The sequence below is a fragment of the Geospiza fortis genome, unplaced genomic scaffold (genome assembly GCF_000277835.1).
Source record: "Geospiza fortis unplaced genomic scaffold, GeoFor_1.0 scaffold217, whole genome shotgun sequence".
Lineage (NCBI taxonomy): Eukaryota > Metazoa > Chordata > Aves > Passeriformes > Thraupidae > Geospiza > Geospiza fortis.
This window is the reverse complement of record NW_005054392.1, coordinates 375,516-396,207: the sequence shown is the minus strand read 5'-3', so window position 1 is coordinate 396,207 and position 20,692 is coordinate 375,516. Positions and strand designations below refer to the sequence as shown.

General features: G+C 41.2%; 1 protein-coding gene across 3 annotated transcripts in view; it reads left to right on the top strand.

Moving 5' to 3' along the window:
* Window positions 1–20,692, top strand: part of PLEKHG1 (pleckstrin homology and RhoGEF domain containing G1) — a 125,322-nt gene that overhangs the window by 78,132 nt on the left and 26,498 nt on the right. For all 3 annotated transcript variants that reach the window (XM_005425639.2, XM_031060857.1, XM_031060858.1), the window contains 2 exons: window positions 616–1,154; window positions 17,733–17,833. In XM_005425639.2, coding sequence (XP_005425696.1) covers window positions 616–1,154; window positions 17,733–17,833 — 640 coding nt within the window. The remainder of the gene's footprint in view (window positions 1–615; window positions 1,155–17,732; window positions 17,834–20,692) is intronic.

The following is a 20,692-nucleotide window of genomic DNA, read 5'->3' as shown; positions in this document are numbered from 1 at the left end:
CCCTCTTTCCGGTGGGGACTCTTGCTTCAGAAACTACATTATTTTCTTTGAGAAATCATTCTGCTTTTAGTATTTTTGTGCAAGCCACAGAGCTGGTAATTGATAACTGCTTTTAGGTTTTTTAAGACTGTTGGCTTTAGGGAATTCAAACTGAAAGACACTTTCTGGAATCACTGTATGTTTCTTGAGGTTTCCAAACCTCCCAAGCCAGGGTCAGGGCTCAGCTGGGAGATAGCAGGGACTGCTCCCAGTAAAGTTGTGGAGGTCTTTTAGAACCTTAGGGAAAATAGTTTTGGTTCTGGTTTTCTCCTGTGCCAAGCCTGAGCAGTGGATGTGCTAGCGACAAGCCCAGCACACTGGCAGAAGAAGGATGTGCCAGAGACAGAACTGTGAGCAGGGGGAATGTGGAGATCCCCCCTTCATTGAGGGATCTCCACAACCTAAAAAGCATTACAGTGCCTCCTAGACCGTGTTGTTCTGGTTGTCTTTTGGTTTAAATAGAGTTTTGGCTGCTTTCTATGCAAAAAGCTTTAAAAGTATCTGCTGTCAACTTTTGCGTTACATGGAGCAGTAACAATAAACTAACTTCTTCTGTTTGTTTGTTTGTTTGTTTAGATGACTTCCACTTACCTCTTGATGTTGTACCAACTGTGACAGAAGCCCTTGACTCCAAGAAGAAGGAGGAAGATTTGCACAAGGAGAGCAGATCTTACCGCTACTGTGAGAAAAACACCATGGACCTGTCAGACAGTGACCGTCCTGTCAGCTTTAGTTCCACTTCCTCCTCCGCATCCTCCAGGGACAGCCACTGCTCCTTTGGAAGCAGAATGACCTTGGTTTCAAACAGCCACCTGGGTTTGTTTAACCAGGATAAAGAAACAGGTGCCATCAAGCTAGAACTGGTCCCAGCCAGGCGATTTTCCAGCAGCAAGACGCGCAAAAACACTGCTGTGGAGCAAGAGGATCCTGAGGGAAGCCCTGAGAAAAGGCCAATCATGCCAAGGAAAGCAGAACCAAAAGGAGCAAGCAAAAACTGTGCAATGTCCCTGGTCACAGAGCCCACCAGTCCAAAGCTCCTCTACGTAGACAGAGTCGTCCAAGAGATTCTGGAGACAGAGAGGATGTATGTGCAGGATCTAAAAAGCATTGTCAAGGTAGGGGGCTTGGTTAAGACAGTGTTAACTGCTCCATAATGCCATTTTTTGCTTGATTTCACGGTAGGACAGATGGACCTGACAGTGGAACTGGCATTTGCTGGTCTTTATAAATTAGTGTAACATCGTTGTTTAAGCGTGTTTCTAGTTTTTATTGATTAGGTAAATCTAAGATGTTACTGTGTGTTCATGAAGAAATAACAGAAAAAAACATCCTACAGCTGACAGCAGTAGTGAACAAAAAGTGATAAATGCTTTGTAGTAAAAAACTATAGTATTTTTATATTTACAAAAAAAAAAAAAATTGGATTGCTCTGTGTCCTAGAATGTATAGTAAGAAGCAAGAGGGATTTAACTGCCTTTTCACATGCTCTATCTGAAGGGTCTTACTGATTTTTCCCAGTCTTCCCTGAGTCCTAGCCCTGCAAGTTCTTTTCCCCTGTCCCTTTCATACACCTCACAGCCGCAGTCTGTTCTCTCTCTGTCCTTGGCCTGTAGTATTAAATATGGCAAATGTATCTGCTGGAAAGTACTGTTATTTGGCTGTAATATAAAGGAATTACATTTTTTTTAGTACTTATTCTGAATGCGTGTAGCATTTATTAGCAGCAATAGAATTTTTGTCCAATCCCTAGCCTAACAGTACCTTTCATTTCTTCTTTCTAGTAGAGGGAAAAATGGATGAGTCCTTCTGTGGATTGTTCTTTTCACTCTTACTTGTGTCTGTGCCATCAGCATCATTCTGCTTTGCATTTTTTAAGATGACAATTGATTTCCTTGGCTATTATTTGTAGCCTACATGTTTAACACACAAAGAAGTGCCTAGTGTGCTGTTTTTAGAACCTAGAGCTCCAGATGGGTGTATGTGGTCATCTGAGATAGGAAATATCAGACAGCTGGAGATGCTCTTCCCCACCTGCAGCTCTAAGCTGCATGGTGCCACAATAGCAGGGGAAAATGTGAAGGCTTTGATAACTCAAATGCTGTGTTGTGATTAAAACACCAGTATCCCACCCTGCAAAATTCTGAGAAACGTTGCTGTTTCTGCAAGATTTCACTGGTTTCCATAGCTGGTGCTGTTTCACTACATTCAACTGTTGCCTGAGTTTCATTCTGGACTGTTTAAGGTTGTCAGATGTTGCAGAACCAAGTCAGCTTCTGTGTATAGTAACCACCCATTAGGCATGACTTCCATGGTTTTGGTTCCTTAGCCCTCACTCATCCTCCTATGCTGTAAACTGTACAACTTGAGAAACTGAAAGCTAAAACAAATATCTTATAACAGATACTCAGTTACAAGCAGGAATACCAATAAATGCTTTCTGGAAAATACTTCAGGCATCACTACAGTAGATGTAGAGTAAATAAGGCAAATGCATTTTTAGTTATGGAAGAACTGAAGGAATTGTGAACCTGTGAAATGCCCAAGCCTATTTCCTGCAGCAACTGATAATGAATCTAGAAAGCTTTGTGTGAAACTGCCTGGTCCAACCTCCCAGCTCAAGCAGGGCTGTCCTAGAGCACTTGGCACAGGATTGTGTCCAGATGGTCCTTGAATACCTCCAGTGAGGGAGATTCCACAACCTCTTTGGGCAATCTGTTCCAGTGCTCAGTCACCCTTCCTCATATTCATGTAGAACTTCCTGTGCATCAGTTTCTGCCCATTGCCTCTCACCCTAGTGCTTGGCACCTCAGAGAAGAGCCTGGAAGCATCCTCTTCAGGTGCTTCACTCTCTCAACACTCTCTCTTCAGGTGCTTCATTGACAAAATTCCCCTCTTCTCAAGGCTGAACAAACACAGCTCTCTCAGCCTTTCATTGTAAGAGTGCCCTAATCATATTCATTGCCCTCCACTGAACCCACTCCAGGAGCTCCATGTCTCTGGTGCTGAGGAACCCAGGACTGGACACAGCACTCCAGATGTGGCCTCACCAAGGCTGAGTAGAGGGGCAGGATCCCGTGCCTTGACCAGCTGGCAATGCTTTTCCTAAGGCACCCAGGATACCATTGGCCTTCTCGGCCACAAGGGCCCACTGCTAGCTCATGGACAGGTTGTTGTCCACCGGGACCCCCAGAAGCTTATGTACACAGTCTAAAAGTAGTAAGAAGGGCTGGGGTTTTTCATTGGCAGAAGGAGGGAGAAAGAGCATGGGGGCAACCCACATACACAGAGCTAAAAGCTGAAGAGGTATCAGATTGAGGCAGCATAAGAACAAAAAGGAAAAAATCAATAGGTGCTATTTTAATCACCCTCTATCCCCATCCAAGAACTATCATTAGAGATGTAATCTAATGCTTTTTGTCCTCTAGTAGAGGGATTTGCTGATGCTGCATTCTCTGTAGGCAGTAGAAACATACTTAAAAAGAATATGTTCTCACTGTTGTTTCCAGGACTTTCAAACAGGTTTCAGGGCTGGAACTGAGAGGGTGTCAACACTCACATCCATGAATCTACTTTCTGTACATTTCTTGTATAAAAATGCAAAGCAAATTTGCGTATATTTTTCCTTTCCTTTGGTGGGGGTGCTATTTGTTTGGGGTTTAGATTTTTAGGGGGTGGGAGCTTTTTTAAATTCGTTTCAGTGGTGGAGGGGGTGTTGGTTTTGTTTATTTCTCTTGATCATTTCTTCTTATATATCCACATGCTTCCCCATTAGTGCCAGATCATTAATGAATACATAAACCAGGATGGAGCTCTGTATTAGCCCCTAGGGTATGCCACTAGCCACTGGCCTCCAACTAGATTTTGTGCCTGTGATCACCACCCTCAGTTCAGCCAGTTCTCAGTCAGACTTTCTGTCTGCTTATCCAACTCCTCCAGCTTGTGCATGAGGATCTTAAGGGAGTTAAAAGCCTTCCTGAAGTTAAGGTAGACAATGTCCACTGCTTTTCCATTCATCTACCAAGCCAGTCATTTCATAGTTGAAAGGTTATCAGACTGGTCAGCTTTCCCCTGGTGAATACCTGATGACTGTTCTTAATTACCTTTTTGTCTTTAGTGTGCCAGGAACTGGTTTCCAGAGCTAGCTGAGCACAAGTGACCTACTAACATGGATGATTGTGAAATTGCATGTACATGATACTAGTCATAATATCAAAAGTCAGCTCATTAAGAGTTAGCCTAGCAGAGTATTTTGAGTAGTGTCCTTTCCAGCCTATGTTGACCTTAGAACATGGAGTTGTCATGCCTGAAGTAAAATACTATGGAGGAATGGGACAAAATAGAATTTAATCCTTTTTTATGCCCGTATTGACTAATGATGCTAGGTCATTAGTTAGTAAATAAAGTCATAACTTCTGTTGCCTTTTGAATATCTGGGTGATCTTAACAGTGCCAGGTTGGTAGACAGAAGTAGAAGCTGACTTCATGGGATGTGGTTAATGTGATTTTTAAATGATCCTGGAGAGCTGCTGAGGTTTTCCAGCTTTCTTTCCAACTGCTGACAGGATGTATTTGGCAGACTTAGGATGAGTGAGAGGAGGCTGTACAGGTGCTATTTGGCACCTTTGCTCCAGGATAAGCATTAAAAAACAACTGCTTTTCTAGCCAGTACAGCCATTTTGTCTGTGACCTGGAAGGACAGTTAGGTTAGCATTGTTTTGAGGCACGCTGCTGTGATTCTTGCACAGGCAAGCATTGCAACAAGGATGGAGTGAACTTTTCCACCATTTGCTATGTTTTATCAGATGATCTGTTAAGGATAATTACAATTTTGAATGAGTGCAGCTTGAAGCTTGTTTTGGGCAAGTTTGTGATGAGAAATTGGATACCTCTGCTTCCTGCTTGTGTCGTGCTGACAGGTGTACTGGCCAGGGCAGAACTCACTGACCTTTTCCTCTTCAGGACCTAGCCTGACTTTTTCAAGTAGTAATGTAGTTATAATAGACCTAAACTTCAATTAGAGTCACTTACTGAAGTGATTTTATTTACCCCTGAGTAAAATGCTGTCCCTGAAGTTATTAAAAAAATCTGTGTTTTGTCCTTGCAGTTCACAGGAAACAGAAGCCCCCATTCATAATGTGTATAAATGCTTGTAACTGTAGAAAGACATAGACATTTCTGTTTTACCTTTACAAAATTAAAGAATAATGCAAATGCACTGTTATCATACTTGCATTTGCACCCCTATCAGTATAATAATATAATTTAAAGGTCATTGGTGTCTATAGAATGACTAGAGGGGACTAAAGTGTGCATTGTCAGTGTGTTTCACATCTATTTGATGTAAGCAGAGATTGAGCTTCAGAAATCTTGAACTCTATCTGAAATCTGGGAGACTTCACTTATGTGAATGAATTCCTCTACACTTTAATTCCAAATGTGACTTTTTTTTAAACCATCTCTACTGAACTAGTTGAAGTCTTTGTTCTTTCTCCTCTCCAGATCTTTTGTCCTTGGCCCCCTCCTTTTATACTTAAGTCTTCTCATTTGAAAAAGTCCCATTCCCCTCTGCACAATCTCCTGCTTATGATCTTGCTGCCTCTCTGTCCAAAGTCTTCTCTCAGTAAATCTCATCTGCATCCTATCAGTATGTTGTCTAATTTCCTTATCTGATCTTTTGCTTTTTAGCATTAATCTTTCTCATGTTCTTCATTTCTGCTGATTCCAGAGCTCTCTCCATAGTTCTCTCAGCAGGCCTGACAACATTTTCATCACCTAATGTTTTCATTCCTAATTTTTCTGCCCTCTTAAGTACACAGAAGTTAAGAGGGGTGTCCACCAGGCTTTCCTTGGTTCCCATTTTGTCATTCCCATCTTTCTGTAGTACTCCTTTATGTCTCCTCTGCCCTGAAATTGCACAGCATGCTTTTCTATACTGTTTATGGCTTGCAGAGAGTCACTGAGACGCGGGAACAATCTTTTCCTTGCTCTTGCCTCAGAGGATTGGATCTGAGCCAGATGTTGCTGGCAGCACCTGAGAATGGCAGTTGTGGGTTAAGGCCTTGTGAAGGCTGAGCTGAACCTTGCAAAGGACCATTGCTAGAAATTCCTATTGAGGATACATGAATTTGGAGGGTTTCTCTTCCCCCACCCCAGTGTGGTTAAAATTAGGGGAATTTACATTAAGGCAGCAAAAAGCCTTACTTTGAGAAACAAAGTCTCCATTATACTTGAATCTCTTACTTTCTCTCCCTGAGACGTGAGGATATGGTTCATGTCCCTGCTAGTCAGCCTGGGGGTGCTTGTCTTCGCAGGGGAAAGGTCACCAAAATTTTTCAACATGAGCAAAAAAAGGGCATTCTTTCTCAAAAAGCCTCAGGGGAATGGCTTTGCTGAAATCTCCTGGAACAGCTCATCAGGGAGGCAGGTTTCTGGCATGGAAAGCTTCATCTGAGGTGAACACGTCTGTTGAAGCTGTACACCCCTTGTGGGCTGGGGGCAAGCCTTGCAAGGGGAAATGTTGGATGTTTGAGGTAGATACGTGTTGGGCACCAGTGGTGAAGGGAAACCCTTCTGAGAGGAAGTCAGTGTCGGAATGGTATTGTTCCCTGTTTCCTGTCTCCCGGTGCTGCAGTAGAGGACGTCTCCTTCTGTGTTTTAAGCAGCTAGTTAAAAAGACCACTCTGAAAACTGCAGTGTGCACATTGTCACTTGTGATGTGTTAGTAAAAGCATAGCTGCTTGTGCTCTGGGTTTGCTGGGTAGTGTAGCTCTGAAAGTTAATTCTTTGTAGATTCAAAACCTGGGAATTGCAGTATAGCTAAGGCATCTCATAATGTTTGTTCCCACATTATAGTTAATTTCTACATGTGACCTCTTTTTCTATGCCTGCTAACCTGCATACCTGAGAAAGACACCTTTGGATTGCTGACATAAGTTGCATGTGAAAATTTGGATAAACAATTTAAATTATGTGAAAAATAAATATTAAGTTTTGTATAAACGTAGTATGATTATGTAACAGTGATAAGTTTAACTGTGATTAGTATTTGTTAAATTTTTGAGCTGAACTTTCTCACTGCTTTTCTTTTATCCATGAAGAAAGAGTGGTGTCAAATTCTGATTGACCTCCTTAAGGGAAAGCTTGGCTTAAAAGCAAGGGAAGTTTTGTCCAGTAATACTGAGATATCACAGCTGAAACTGAAGCATCTCAGTACATGTCCAAGAGGCCTTCTTGAAGTTTGTGAAGTTTAAACAGAGCAATATAAATCAGAGCAGAAAAATGTTCCACTTAATTAATTTGTAATGAATTTGTAAGTAGGTTTATTAGAGGGCAGTAGAGTTGTGTTTTGTTTCTGGAGTTGCTGTTTATGAATCAGGACCAGTGCAGGCTGCTGAGAAGGGAGGTAGTTAGGAACACCACAGGGTAAGTTAACAAACAGGTGTAAATAGCTGTTCTGGCTACCCTTAAATAAAAGTAAATCAGACTTCTTTCTTGGGATGCATTTCAGGGATAGTTAGTTTTCCCTGTGGACTTCTTCCTTCCTGTATATGAGCCATATTAAACATCCTTAAGCAACCTAAAGTAGTGGAAGTATACACAAACTGGGTTTTGTGTTTGTGTCTTATAGATGCAGTTGTTTCTGGAACTCTGAGATCTTGAACAAAAGTGTTTTGCCAGTTACATATGCTGTAAACTCCTCATCATATGTGCCTTTTAATGATGCCTAACAAAAGCAGAAGCAAAACCCAAACCTCGTTTTGCTTCTGGGCAGGATGGGAATGGTTCTGGGTTTTGGAGAAAGAGGTTTTATAGCTGTACAGTAGGAATATCATGTGTTGTGGACAGCCAGAAGTAACCTAATAAACAATTTGTGTGGTGTAAGCATCTGCTTATGCTGTGGCATGAACAGGGAGCTGTTTGTAAACTAACTTCACAGGAAGTGCACAAAGCCAGGGTTAAATATACTGATGCGTGGTTTTTCTTATCTGCATCATCACTACTTTGGTCTTATTTCTGCTGGCAACATTCATAAATTTCTTTCATTCACCATGTTCCCAAGTAAGACACTGAATAAAATATCATTGATGCCTTCTGTTTCCTTCACCTGTACTTTGCATCCAGTTCTTATCTTACAGCTACATTGTAGAAACTTGCTGGGACGGAGTCTTTGTCAGGTGATTGCAGAGCTTCACTGGTTGACTAGGATTGCAGACACTAAGACAGTACAAATGTATAGCCGTAGCTCTGAGTTTGTTTTAAGGTCAGCTCTGTGTTTGGACAGCACAGAAGAGTGAGTTACACTGCAGTAATAAATGAGCTGTCTATAAATGTACAGTGAGCCTTTCTTAAGCTGTGGGTGGGAGAGAAGCAGTAGGGAGGGCTGCTGCTCTTCCAGGGAGCCACAGAATTGCCTAAAAGCCTGGCTGCTGTTGCTCTTGTCCTCCCTTTTCTGGCAGCGGGGTGTAAATCATTCGACCGTGCTGTCTGCAACCTCCTACCCACTTGCCGAATGTGAATGAATATAGATTAAAGGATGGAAGTTAATCTTCTGTTCCAGAAAGCTTTATTCTTTTGGGAGTGGGGAGGCAAGGGGGAGATGTAATTTAAATATGGAGTGTGCCGTTTAGGAGTGCTGATGGCAGCCAGGGGTCTCCAGGATTGAAACGTCCTTCCTGTGACTGCACTGAGGCTGGAGCAGGAGGTTGTATCCCTGCCTAGGGGGATACATGGAGCCCTTCTGGGATTCAGGAAGTAACAAAAGAGAGGTCTGTTCACCTCTGCCCTCTGTCTTGTTGTTGCTTACTGGCCGTGGATAAGGAGCTCCACAGAGCAGAGAAGCAGCTGCTCTACAAAAGTTTATAGAGTAGGCAGGAAAACTGTGAAGAAGAGGTCTGAGAGCAGAGAGGCAGGGAGAGGAAGTACAGCTTATGCTGCAAAATTTTCAGTAAACATTACAATGTTTAATGAGATTATATCTTTTTTGCAGAATGATTGGGATTTTCTGTAAAGAAATTTCATCATGTAGAGGTGATATCTTAAAGGCAAGGACATTTCTGCATTTCCAGCCAGGCTATAGTTTCTGGACTTTTCTTTGTGTATATACCCATTTCCATTTTGGTCCATGGAAACATTTGACTACTTTTAAAGTTGTTATATCACTGCTATTAAATATTACTTGTCAGTGAACAGCATTCTAGTAATCCATGACCTTTAAGCCTGAATGCTTAACAAACCACATAGTACTCTCTCTCTTTTCTGTTCTTACCACTCCTGCAAATTAAGGTGTGGAGGTAGCTGCTGTTTTTCCTGGTTTCATGAGCAGACCATTTTGCAAATAAGACACTTGAACAAAGTTTTTCCTTGCCAACCACCCACTATAAAGTTCCATTTCATTGCTCTTCATATATTCATAAGAAAAGCCATCCAGAAGTCTCTGGTAATCATGTGGTTACTAGGGTTAAGATAAATGTGTGTTTAGGATGTGTGCAGATTTTCTCCATTTTGCTGGGTTTGCATTTTCATTCTTTGGAAAACAGACTCTTTCAATTTCCCTTCTTGTGTTTTAAAATAAACATTTCTCTTCTGAAATGTCTCATTTAACTTGTAAGCATATTGAGATCTCTTCTAAAAATGTTATCGTTCATTTGCCTTACAAATTGGGGGAAAGTTTATTTAACAGGGCAAGGGTCTACGCCACAAGGCTCAGGTTCTTTTCCTGGGCAATTCATATATTTGAAGTCCAAATATGCCTTAATAATTCTCAGTGATTTGCTTGATTATGGTTCAATAAGCTTATAATCAGACCCACTAATGTGTTGTGAAAAATAATTTATAGATGTCCTGATGAAGTTTAATTTTTTTTTTAAATTCATAATTACTAAGAACTTCCAGCTGGTACTTTTTTGAGTAAGATTGAGATTATTGAATGATGATGGTGATTGACACCAATGATATAGATCTAGAAATCTTTACAACACTTCATCTGCCTGGGAACCTCAAACTAATTGACATCCTAATTACTACTGCTAATATTACTATTATTATGTTCATTTGGCTGTTTTCATTACTGTAGCTTATTTCTTCTGTTTCCTTTTAACTTTAGAAAGGCATTAGATGAGGGCATCACATTACTCCTTAATGACATGTCAGTAAACTACTGATAGCATTTGGAATCCCGTGATCTCCACCTGTGCTCTGAACTTGCTCCTTATCACACCTCTGAGCAGCAATTTTGAGTCTCCCCTTCTTGTAGCTGTGATGTGGCAGTGGGTGCTGGCTGATAACTGAAGATAAATGTGGGACATGGTTTTAATCAGTGGGTTTCAACTTCAATAAGTTAGTGTGCTGAAGTGTCTAAGTGGGGTTTCACATGAGTTTCTGTTCCTGGTGATTTCCCCATAATCATCTTTACAGATGTTGCACCATTTACAGGACTTGTCTGTGTACAATCCATCTATCACAATTTCAATTTGAGTGCTTTTAATGCATCTCTGTCAAATTACAAGTTTGATTTATTTGACAGCCTGCCTTCCAAGGTGTCTTTTTAAGATGGGAGATTTTAGCATGGAATTCCTGCAGTTGAACAAGGGGATATTATTGAACTCTGACTGTGTTTCATTAGGGCAAAAATTCGCTACAACAAAGAAGGCAAAAATCCATGAGAGCAGTCCATCCAGGCAGGCTGACAGATGCTGGATCAGCTGGTGTCAGGTTTTAACTTTTCCAGAGAGCTTTATAGGCACAGCATTCATGCTAAAACATCTCATGGGACACAAGAAGGAAGCATACGCTGGGCAAAAAAGAAAGGACATAAGACCCTCGACTGGTGGAGTAGGCATTGTAGGACATGGGAGTCCTCCCACCCCGATCCTAGAAGCGAACTGTGGGACAGAGCTGGAACTTGATACAGGCATCCTCTGACACGGGGCAGGGGCAAGAGGATGTGCTTTAAAGGCTCTAAAGCAGTGAGGGGGAACCCAGAGCTGCAGGAAGCTGTTCTGCTATCTCCCAGCCGTGCTCGCTGGCGAAGCAATTGTCCTTGCCCAGGGCCCCTGTGAATGGATTCAGTGCAACTGAGTGTTGAGGGACCTCTCACTGACAGAGTTTTCCAGGGCAAATTCTTTAGTTCATTTCCTGAGATTAGCTGTGCTCTGACAGCTTGAAGTCCTGTGACAAGATCTCCTGACTGTTAAATTGTTGACATTGATGTGCCCTAGAAATTTCTAACTTTGTATAGGACTGTGCCTGTGCTTATGTCTACATGGGCACAACTGTTCGAAGGCAGCCTAAACCGAAGAAAGCGTGTGTTTCCAAGGTTCAAGGCATAGTGTTAGGACTCAGGAATCTCTCACTGCTAATTTTGGCTGACACATAACTCCCCCTGTGGCTTTCCATGTGTGTGGATGAAGCCAAGGGGACCTTCTAGGGGTCATTACTTCCAGGCCTTATTAGCTGCAAATGGGACAGTGTTTTAATATCTATAATATAGGTGAGGAAGTTGATTATCAAAAATCTATCCTTCAGGAATAGCTGCATAGAAAAAAAAACTTCTTAAAAAAATCCACTTCTCTAGGTAAAACTTAAGTTAATACTGTTAACTTATTTACAAACCCCTAACTGTGTGAAGTATAGGGATATCTCTGTCACCAGCACCTTACTCTACAATGTTAAACAGTGGAAATAAAACTTACATGTGCTTTCTCTATTTTTAGTCTTTCCTCATGCCCCGTTCTCCTGAGTTCTCCCACCATCAATCTTTGCCCTTCCTACAAGCAGTCAGTCAGCAGAGTATCTCCTTACTGTGTCACGCTTTATTGCCGCTGCCCGCGGGCTGCGTGTGAGCCAGCCGCACGTGTCACTTTGTCACTTGGCACTTCCCTGCAAGCACAGGTGAGCTCAGTGTGGATCCTCCACCATCCACCCAGGGAGAAGGCTGGTGCTGGTGAGGTGGCCTCCTGCCAGCTCAGAGACTCAGCTCTTCTGCCGGGATATCAAAGAGGAAAGAAATCAATCACAAACCACATCTAGTGTCAGATTGTGTAAAGCAGATGGCTTATCTTGGCTGCTCCTGTTTGGAGGAGGGCTGGCTGTCAGTGCGGGGAGGTCTTCTCCATGTCCTTTTCCCTTGATGGAAGAGTTAGTGCTCTCCAAGCATGTCCTTGGATGTGTAGGCATGTCCTCCCAAGCCCACCTGCAAGGCCTGGCATGCCCATTTCCCACAAGGGCCGAGCTTTGCTGCTGCTGCTGACAAGTGGCAGTCTAACATGCAAGGTATTGAGGGATATGAAGCAAATGGAAAAGGTGAGGAGGAAGCACACAGAGCACAGGAGCTTTCTGCTCACACTGCTGAAGGGAGCAGAGGAGCCTGTGTCTCCAAGCCTGCATTGTCCCCAGAACGACCTCGCTGAGGCTGTTGGTCAGTGGCAGCATTGTGCTGTGCCGTAGCCCCAGGTAGGGGCTGGTCCTTCAGACCTGTCCATGCTTTGGTCTGTGTGAGCTTTTTCCAGCTTCAGATGTCTGTGTACAAAACCCCAGCAAATCCCAGTAAAAGCAGAAAGTAGAAAGACATGCTCACAGAAATTTTCTTTTTTATTTAGGTTTCTGAGTTTGCATGTAGTGAATCTGTAGGGTGGACAGTACAAACATTTTTAGGTTTCAATCCCTTGGACTCATATAGCCAAAGGAACCAGAGCAAGATAACAAAGTATGCTTGGTATACAAATGTACATTGCCTTTGCAGAGCAAAGCAGTACTTTAAATAATTGAAAAAAGCTTCAATGAGCTGCCCTGACCAAAATTCATCATCCTTGGCCACCTGTTGTATGGATAGCGTGCTAGTCTTTGAACCACAAGGCATTCAGAGTATGCTACTATGCATCCTGGATAAATTAATAAATAAAATAAATAATGGGGAAAAAAGAATAGAAAAAAATCAGGCAAAAGGTGAATAGCATATTATAGTTACCTATATAGTTAGCAGAATAAGCACTGGGAAGCATTTTATGGTGTCTATCCTAGTGTAAATCTGTTGCCCAACTTTGTCAGTTTAGAAGTGTGTGGCTAGTTGGGGCAGCATGGCTCAAGCTAGCAGGCTAAAAATAGGATCCATTCCGTGGCATGTTTTCCTTCTGGCCTGCAGCCTTTTCCTCTAAGTGGTGTGGAAGTAGTGCTTAGGTGGCTAAGGCTGCTGAGCTGCTTCAGCGGTTCCTCTTCTGCACAGCCATCTGATTTTGGCCAAACAGATCGTTGTTGGGTAGAGGGGAGTTGGGGAAAAAACCTGGCCATGAGTATGGGGTAGTACTTAGGAGTAAAATCTGCTTTACTAGTAGCACAGATCTAGGGAGTATCAGAAAACGGAGGGTCTGAGTGATGCTATGGCACTGCCTGGATCTTGTCCTGCTTGATTTAATACTACCTATCCCTCCTCTGTCTGCAACACTACTAGAAGCCACTAAAGTTTCAATAAATACCTGGTTTTAAATATTTTTAGGTCAGAGACTGAGGTTTTGTGATATAAGTCCTCAGCTCTTGAACCCAGAGTGTGTTGCTGAAATCAGAGACATAGGGCAGCTTCTCTTTCTCCTGCAGCTTGTTTAGGAATTAGAAAGCAAATTTTCCTAGTGGATAGAATCCTTTTTTGATTGTTTTTTGGTATTGATACTTAATCAGATTTTCAGTGCTGTGTGCCTTGTGTGCCTGCCTCTTGGCAAAGGTGCACCTGTGCAACTACACTGCTCTTTTAACAATTTTGCTTATCTTTTGTGATATTTTTATATGCACACTCCTACCCTGTAAAGGGGATTACTAAGAACTTATATATGTTTCTTGCAGAGCAGGATAAAAATTGATTCTCATTTTACAAGGCAGTGTGGTTTTTTACCCCTTTTTTTAGAATTACTATATTAATATTAGCATTAATATTATCCCTTTTAATGTGCAATTTTAGCATTACCACAGTAATGGCTGATTTATACTATGGTCTAAACAACAATAGATGAAGGTTTTAAAGTTAGGGGTGTCTATGTGTTCAAAGGAGAACCAGGGTGGCTAGATAAAAAGGTCCCACTCATTTGCATTTGGTTTCTAAAGTTTGGTCATAGAATACATTAATCAATATGTGAAAATAATTTTGCTCATTTTGCGCCTTTCTTGACAGTTTTTTCTCATTTCTGATTACTATTTTAGCCTTTAAGGTTAGTGTTTTCATAATTTTATTCCTCTAGAGATCTTTTTTTTTTTTGTGATTGTGGAGGAGGAGATGGTAGTTAGGGTATGCAGCTTCTAGCAGACATTCCTTCTGATGGATTTGGCATGATGAAAGACAAATGGGGAGAACATCAAACCCGGCAAGAAAGGCAGGGCAGTCTGGCAAGACTTCTAGTTTTTGGAGAGTTTCAAGGAAAAGGGAGGACAAAATTGTGCAATACTATGAAAGCAAACCATGGTCCATAAATCAATCTAAGGAGATGGACATTTGTGAGGGTTTTTTTTCTCCTATAAAGTAAGCTAGATGTTTATGCCATAACTGCAGAGAAGCAATAAAAGGCAAAGGTTATAAACAAATCATTTGGTGCCGACAGAGGGTTCATAGATGCTGACAAGAAACAAATAAAGTGAATAAGGCCAATACTCTGTTCTGATAAATTTCATTGATTTCTGCACCATGGCATTACCTTTGCAGCCTGCTCTGTTATCTTGTAGCTCCAAACCTTTCATTATGGCTCCAGATGATAACAGCTGTTGATACACGGCTGTGACTACCATGGGGGTAAAGTACCATTTGCTAAGAAATAATGAGGAAAACCCCCACGTCTGGGTAGCTTTGATCTGCCTGTGGTGTTGTCCTTGCAGAAGGTGTTATATGCCAATTCTGCATCTGTTTCCTGGATGAGTTCATGAAGCCTTTATGAGAGCACACGTGCCCTGTAAAGCAGTATTATCAGACAAGTCCCACTAGCTGAGCCAGTGCAAGCAGTGTGCTGCTGTGCAGGGCTTGATCTGCATGACACCAATGTGTTAGGACTGTCCAAGGTCCACCTTTTTCCCAAAAACTTGAATACCTGGAGCTTTTTGCTGTGTGTCTATCTGCTTACGCCAATAACAGCAACGTAAACATGTCTGTAGTCTCAAGTCTCAAGTCAGTAATATTGACAGTATTATTGAATTAGCTTTAGAAAGCTAAACCAGGACAGCAGTACCCAAATTGTGTCATTTCCTAGCAGGAAAATGAGGTGAGGTATAAGGTAGCTCTGAATCACAAGCATTTTGAACAAATAACCATTTGCCTTACCCTAGGGAAGCACAAATCCACCCAGTTGTTTCTGGTTTGTTTCTGATCTGAGGCTGGATGGAGAAGGGGGCCTGAAGCACTGTCTAAAGGAACTTCTAGCAAAAGGGAGCTCAGACTGTGGGTGTGTGGTGTTTGTAGGCTGATACTGGCATATGTTACAGGAGTGCAGGAAAACTGCCAAAGCACCTGCAGGCTCCTGCTTGGCAGCAACATTAGAAGGGTACCTGGTTCCCTCTTTCTTACTAATAATTGGTAAAAGACTGAGAAGGGTAGGTATATGTGGAGGAAGATCAGGCTAGGAGGACAAAAGGAGCAGAAACCAGGTCATGCATATAACACTGTCTAAAATACTGGAAATAACTGTGGACTGTTTGTTACTTTGAAGAAACCCAAGCTTCAGCTATGTTGAGATGAATGAATTGGAAAGGAACTCCTCTTTATTCATGAAACGTGCTGTATGGAATTACTTAATGTAGGATTTCCATTCCTCTGCAGTCTAACCTTGTCATATTAGCTCAGGGTGCTGCAGTGTCCCTGCAGTGCTAAAAATGTTTTCAGAGGTTCACAGTTCCACTGGAGCTTTTCTGTTCTTTGCTTTTATATGATGAAGATGTGTCTCTGGTCAGAAAAGGTTATTTGTTTAATATTATTGGAGTAGACCTGAATATAATATCTGCTTCTGCCTTTGACCCAAAGTACTGCTTGCTGCAGTCCTGTCTGCCTCACCATCCTGAAACTTTTTACTCTTCTGCAGCTTCTGAGTATAAATAAAAAGCTGAAGTTCAGGGAGCCTGTGGATGTGATTCCAAAGACTTCCTGCACAAATATATTTCAAGGTCAGGGGTGGGCTCGGAGGCTGCTTCCAGCCAGGAGGTAAGGTAAAGTTTGGATGCTATCACAGGAGAGATGATATGGCCCTCCAGGGGCTTGCCTGCCTATTGCTACTCATTGTTCTTCTTAAAGACACTGGGGTTACCTTGGAATAGACTTACTTGCTTTGGCCTCGCAAAAAATACTGAGTTTTGGGAGTGATGAGGGCTGCCTTTAACTGGAGGTGATGATGGAGTGTGGATTATTGATAGGGGAAGGGGACAGGAAATTATACTGATGCCTAAACCTGAATCTTGGTTACACCTCTGAGTTTGCTGACACTACTTCAGCTGAACAGAAGGATATGAGCATGGAGGCTTAAATGCTGTAATTCTTAGTCTTCCTTATGAGGACACCTAGAAACCAAAAGTCAGATCCTTGGTTGATTCAAACCCTTTGTCTTCTCAGAATTTACACAGAATAAATCTTGGCCAGTTCTATAATACCTTTTTCTATGTGACTCTGGAACACAGTTATGTCTTAGAGGTTTTCATGGTTTTTCTGGCATTTCGCAGGGCTCCTTTCCTGCAGCACCCTGGAATGCTGTGTTGCTTTTGGGAGGTTGCCACACCACATTGTCTAGCCACAGGCTAAAGGATTTTATTTATTTTTATTTCACATTGTTTCAGCTGTTTTCACTTTTATTTCCATACTCCAGCAGAATTTCTTCATGAATGTGGCAGCACATCAGGTTTCTTGTTTCATGAGCTGTAGTTAAATAGCCTGCTGGATTTGTTTGCCCGTATGAGAGAGTTTTAATACTGTAGCAGCAACAGAAAAAAAGGTGACATTGAGCTCTTATCAAAGTGAGGGAAGAGGTGGGAAAGTTTTTCTCCCAGAACACTGCTGATCTGAGCTTTTTCTAGCTGTCATGTTCTTATTCAAATAAAGTCCCTGGATGAGTCTATCAGTCTTGTAAGGGCAAAAAGAAATTTTTACTAGATTTTGCTAGATTACATTGCAATGTAATTTGCAATGCAACTCTATGCTTTGTAAATTGCATGGACATAGATACATTGAGATCTGTCTTCTACATACTCTGTGTTCTTTGGTAACCGTGATTTTTTAAAAAGTAATTTATTCAGTGGTTGCTTTTTTGAGCCTCTGTTGCTTGTGTGCTTTCTGTTCTTCATTATATAGCTTTTCTGTTACTAAGACTGCATTAAATGACATTCTTCATCTCTTACATTTTTTTTTTGTCTTTGAGCCAGACAAATGATCAATTAAACTGTCACTGTGAATGAAATTTGAAAACATTTGTTTATCAGTAGTGAGAGAAACGTTGGCTGTGCCGTTTAGGGAGGTGTAACTTAGCTTTCAGCCTTTTGTTATTTTCTTGGTTTCAGGGAACAGATAAGTACTGTTACTGTTCATAATAGAGTGACTGTTCTCAGAGGGGCTGCTGAAGACTTTATTGTAATAATAAGGTGAAACTGATATTCAGAGACTCATCTTGTACAATAAAACATAGCTCTGTTTACTGATCTAGGAAAGGAGGAAATGTCTGAAGACCTCCCTCTCATTTCTCTTGTAGGATTACCTCGACTGTATCACTGATCAGACCAAGCTCTCCCTGGGAACAGAGGAGCGATCAGCCCTGTTTGGAAACATACGGGATATCTACCATTTCAACAGGTAAATTCCTTTTTAGCTGAATGGAAACATCTCAACAGCCTGTGTTAACGAGAGGGACCCAACCAGCCAAATTCATGTTTATCACTTTTAAACTGCCAGGATCTATAAATCAAGCAATTATCTAATTTTAATTCTAAGCAAAGTTGGTTTACTGGCACCAGATTTTTTTAGCTGATTTGGTGCACCAAGATGGTCTCCATGTACTTTTTTTGCTTTTATGCTGGGTATTTATATGGATGTAAGCCTAACCTGCTCTGTGCTTTAAGTGGGCTTAATGCAAGTCCACTGTAGAAGAAATTCTTGCCTTAATGAAGAGATTTTTTATTCCTACTATATCAGCTCCTTTTGTGTACCTATGTGCATCACCCAGATCTGGCTTTTGTAGTGTTTTACGCTACTAGGTGCTCCCTGAATTAATTGCTCAAAACTGTATTCAAGTACCTTTCCTTAATTGAAGTTTTTTGTTCAGTGTCTTTCCAGTCTTCTCTAAAACACTGCAGATGGGATTGTAGTGTGTATTGGGAGTCTGAAGTAAAAAGTCTTGCTTGCATAGCTAGTGCCACATTGTGTGGGATCTCAGTATCTGCAGTTTGAGGAGCATGCTGGTGCTATTTCTGTCTGAATCCTGTTACTATAAAAATTATTAACTCAGTCAGCATTTAAGGAAAACCTGAGTATTCAACCGATGCAGGAAATATATTGACATAAAGTTCCCACCTCTTTTATATACCAATACTCTTGTAAAAGCTCTCTTAGCTTTGCTATAGTTGACAAAACATCTCCCAGACTACTGTGTTCTTTGAACAGCAACAGATAATTTAATTGAATCAAAAGAGGATTCTGAAGTGGAGCACTTGTGTCAAAGATCATCTTCAATGTTTTTCCATCATCATGGGAAGTTACTTTTAAGGGCTTCAACTGCTGGGATTGCTGTTTAGTGTCAAAGGAAAGAGGGAGAATGTTTCTATTAAGAAATTACGGACAAAGACAAAATCTAAAGTCTTTTCCTGAAGCTTAAAATAACTACTGCAGGGTAATGGAAATATGCTTAACTAGAAAGCTGCTGTGTCCTGCTTCAGCTACAACAACTGACTTTACTGAATGTCTGACAGCTGGAAAATACATAGTGGGAGCATGCTAAAACAGGCTCATGGACTGTTTTAGAGCCATGAGACAATGATTGTGAACTTACAGATTCCCAGTGGTCACAGAGTGGAAAAATACTGTCCTGGCCATTATATTTTTTGATCCTTCAAAAGCTAGAAAAATGACAGATATGATAGCTGGGATGCATTTATGCCAGCTTAATTGCAAGTATTGCCTACTAAAACTACTTTCAAGTATGATCAGCTGTTATACAGAATTACTGAGCTGTGCAAAAAAATGCAGCAGTTAAAAAGAAAAAAAAAAAAGAAAAGCATTTTTGGGAAATTTTAGAGATAGATATGTTAGAATGGTTAAAACTTACTGGAAAGTTGTCCAAAGCATCTAGTAAATTGCTGATGTATTTCAGGGCTTCTGATATAAAGTTCTGCTTGGAAATTGTGAGTTCTTAAAATTGAACACTCACTGTAGATCCCAATATAGCTTCAAGGATTAAGTTTACTCCTGTGTGAAATTTGGCATGTAGCTTTTGGGTCCTAAACATACTCTATAGCCTTTTTTTATTTATCTTTAGCTTCAGAAAAAGGTCTACTTGGCAGTTCTATGTTAGTAGTTTCAGATGTTTTTTGTGAGCATGATTTTGTAGATTTAGAATAACCCTGTTTTTCTCAACTTTGACCGTTAATCCATAAGCAAAGGTTTCAGTCTGGGGTTTTTTTCAGACTTGCAGATCTGAGAAATTTCATGTCAGTGAATGGGAATTTCTCTCAGCTAAACTACTTGGGATTTGCAACTGGTGTGTTGAATGGCAAAAATGGTGGTGATCATGGTAACTGCTAGCTACTTCATGATTATTATCTCTTTTAGAAAAACTATTTATTTCTGAGTTTGATGGTGGTAAGGTCTGGCTTCTTCTGAGGAGAAGCCATCATAAATCTTCCTCAAAAAATCAAAGTATCCTAAAAGGCATTGTAATAAGACTTTCATTTGATTTGAAAAGATAATGAATGCACTGTATGCAAAATTGTCAGTCTTTATGCTTCTCTCTCTCATCCCAAAGGAGTTAGCATAAGCTCCCAATGATGTTTGTACAGATTCAGATTTTCCCAGCCCACAGTAACCCAAGCTCTATAGCTTAGTACGTGGTCTTAACTGGCCCTGGCTCCTGTGTCATGCTTCAGTCTGAGTCTTGTTAGTGATCTAGCTGAAAGAGCACAGAGCTCCTCCTGAAAGAGCACAGGAGAAGTGCTTGCTCCAGCTCCTGCCTGGCTGGCACAAGCCAGTTGCAGAGGCCAAGAACTGTGACTAGCAGAAAACCTCTGGATATTGAGGTGAACAGGACCAACACTTTTCTCTGTTGTTCTTTGTACCTCCTGCTAGGTACTTAAACATAGCCTATAATAAAAGCCACACTTTTTCACAACAGCTTGGTATTAGAGGAATTTATTTAAGATTTTCAGAGTGCCTGAGCATGACAGTTTTGCTGTATTTACAGTGACAGACTGCTCTTACCATCCAGATGAGACAGAACAGAGTGCAGTATAGGTAACAGACTCTTTTACGCCCTGGGCTTGTGCTGAAGACACAAACCACTAGTGTATTTAACACATACACATGGATTCAACTGCATGAATATATACAATCTTTAAGTGTTCCTCTTCTCTATCATGAAGGAGAAATGATGTGGTTTCATTGGAGAGCAGTAGGAATAAAATGACAGTCCAGGTGCTATATACTTTAGGCCATCAGGAGAAC